This window comes from Propithecus coquereli, unplaced genomic scaffold, assembly GCF_000956105.1.
Source record: "Propithecus coquereli isolate 6110/MARCELLA unplaced genomic scaffold, Pcoq_1.0 Scaffold738, whole genome shotgun sequence".
NCBI lineage: Eukaryota > Metazoa > Chordata > Mammalia > Primates > Indriidae > Propithecus > Propithecus coquereli.
In genome coordinates, this window is record NW_012153485.1 from 341,784 (window position 1) to 344,306 (window position 2,523).

The window sequence follows — 2,523 nt, forward strand, 5'->3', positions numbered from 1 at the left end:
TTTTTTTTGAGGCAGAGTCTCACTCTTTAGCCCTGGGTAGAGTGCAGTGGCATGATCGCAGCTCACTGCAGCCTCCAATACTGGGACTCAAGCAATCCTCCTGCCTCAGCCTCCCACGTACCTGGGACTATAGGCGCTACCACACCCAGGTAATTTTTCTATTTTTAGTAGAGATGGAGTCTCACTCTTGCTCAGGCTGGTCTCAGACTCTAGAGCTCAAGCGATCCTCCTGCCTCGGCCTCCGAGAGTGCTAGGATTATAGGCATGAGCCACCGTGCCCGGCCAGAGCAGATGTTTTGTAGGAGAGAAAGGAAGGCAGTGGAGTCTAGGGTCAGCCTCCCCACACACACAGGCCCTAGGTCATCCAAGGTGGTCTTGAACTTTTCCTGGCTGACAAGTCCAGGCCTTCGCAGAGCGGAGTGGAACCCTGGTTCATTTGAGATGATTTGCCCATTCCTAAAGGCCGACCTTTTACTTCAGCCAGTCAGCTTTACTCACCCTGAGCCAGAGTTCATGGTCAACACAGGAGCCACCTGGGGGAGAGCGAGTTCTCCACGGGCACCATACCTGCCATGAGACGTGGGCACCTTCCCCACAGCCACCTGCCTGGGGCAGAGCTCCTTTAGCAGGGGCTGTTTGACACAAGTTGTCAGAGGTCCTTAAAGTTCCAGGGTAGGGGTCCCTGGCCAAGGGCTCTCCTGTAATTCCTGACTAGTTCCTAACCCTCAGCATTCCAGACATGTCTTGTCAGTTTTCAGGCACATCCAGAGATTCTTCCCAGCCCCATTGATCTGAGTTCTTAAAGACCTGCAGAATAGAAACAAACCAGCTTCCACCTTCCCACCTTGTCCCCCTGTCTGTCGTCCTGGGTCCTTCAGAGGCAGCACCGTCGGGCCTGCGGCTTATGGGGCACCCAGCGTCCAGGTCAGATCTGAGATCAGGGCACGGAAGGTGAGGGTCAAGTCAAAGTCTGTGGAAGTGTTGATTGCTTGGTGGTGGTTTCTTTTTGATGAGCAGGACCAACAGTGCCATGCAGGGCCACTTTCCAAACCATAGTCTGGAGTTTTTGTGTCACCCTGATTTTTATGGAGTGTATATTATAAGAAATTACAGGAATCCAAGTTGCTAAAAACCATTGTCTGGAAAGTAGAAAAGGAAAAAATGCTCAGAATATGTATTGAATCAAAGTGAACATATAAATATGTTATTCAATGATTTAAGTGAGGTATCTGCAAAACTGTGAAGAGGAGATACTCGTAACATTTGGGGAGTTGACTGCATTGTACTCATTTTACTTTTATACAGTCTTTGTAAGTAATATTTTAAGACTCCCTGAAGAATCAGGAATGACATGTCTACTATGTGTAAAATTGCTGGTACCCTCAAATTACTTAACTTCATAGTAGTGAAATAAAAACTTCCCTGGATACAGTGTTGCTCGTGTAAATTTAAAAAATAATAATATTTTTTCCCTAATTATTTTAAAGATTAAATTGAAAACAAGTACTTAAAGAAAAGAAATCTTATTTTAGGAGTTAAATACTACATTACCATTTTTGTGTTTTAGCTAGAAGAACCACACCTCTTTTGGAATATATTAAAAATAGAAAATTAGAAAAGCAGGTATGTCTGGCCTTTTTCCTGATGAACACTCTTCCTGCCTCTGCCGTGTCCCCCAGGCAGTTCATACACGTGCTTTTCCCCGTCCCTAGAGAATTCGAGAAGAGAAGCGAGAAGAGCGGAGGAGGAGGGAGTTAGAGAAGAAACGCTTGCGGGAAGAAGAAAAAAGGAAAAGAAGAGAAGAAGAAAGATGTAAAAGGAAAGAGGCAGATAAGCAGAGGAAGACTACTGAGAAAGAAATAAGGATTAAGGTAATTTTGAGGAAACATTTCATTTATTTTTTCCAAAAACAGTTCTGCTATACTAATTATACCTGTTAGCATTTTAGCCCTTTAAAATTTTAAAAACATTTTCAATTAACCTAATCCTTTGTTATTATAGTTCCTTTTTTTCGATACTACAACGGTAGTTTTCAGATTGTGTTCCCTGAGCCCTAGGAGCCCTGGGAGTTCCTTATGTGCTGTTGGGAAGGCCAAGGTGGATGGGCGGACCCCCCTACGTGGTGGGAGCAGGGAGAGGGTGCAGCACTGCTGTTTGATGGGCTTCTGCTTACGTTTTTCTAACTAAAAAATACACGTTCAAAACCCACTGGCACAGCCTTTCTGCATGAAGGCCGACTCATAGACCTGGGTTGTACCTCTTGCCCACTTGCTTCTGTGACTGATGCATTTATTTATGAGGGTGGTTTGAAGCGTACAGGGAATTTTGCTCTGTATAAAAGGTATTGGCCAGAATTGGGATCAACCCTTTAGCTTCTTTTTTTTTTTTGAGACAGAGTTTCACTCTGTTGCCCTCGCTAGAGTGAGTGCCGTGGCATTAGCCTAGCTCACAGCAACCTCAAACTCTTGGGCTTAAGCGATCCTACTGCCTCAGCCTCCTGAGTAGCTGGGACTACAGGTATGC

The 2,523-nt window shown here is 45.1% G+C and overlaps 1 protein-coding gene across 1 annotated transcript in view; it reads left to right on the forward strand.

The window, feature by feature from the left end:
- Positions 1-2,523, forward strand: part of UPF3A (UPF3 regulator of nonsense transcripts homolog A (yeast)) — a 21,518-nt gene that overhangs the window by 8,350 nt on the left and 10,645 nt on the right. Inside the window, exons 6-7 of the mRNA XM_012661828.1 lie at positions 1,568-1,623; positions 1,713-1,871. Coding sequence (XP_012517282.1) covers positions 1,568-1,623; positions 1,713-1,871 — 215 coding nt within the window. The remainder of the gene's footprint in view (positions 1-1,567; positions 1,624-1,712; positions 1,872-2,523) is intronic.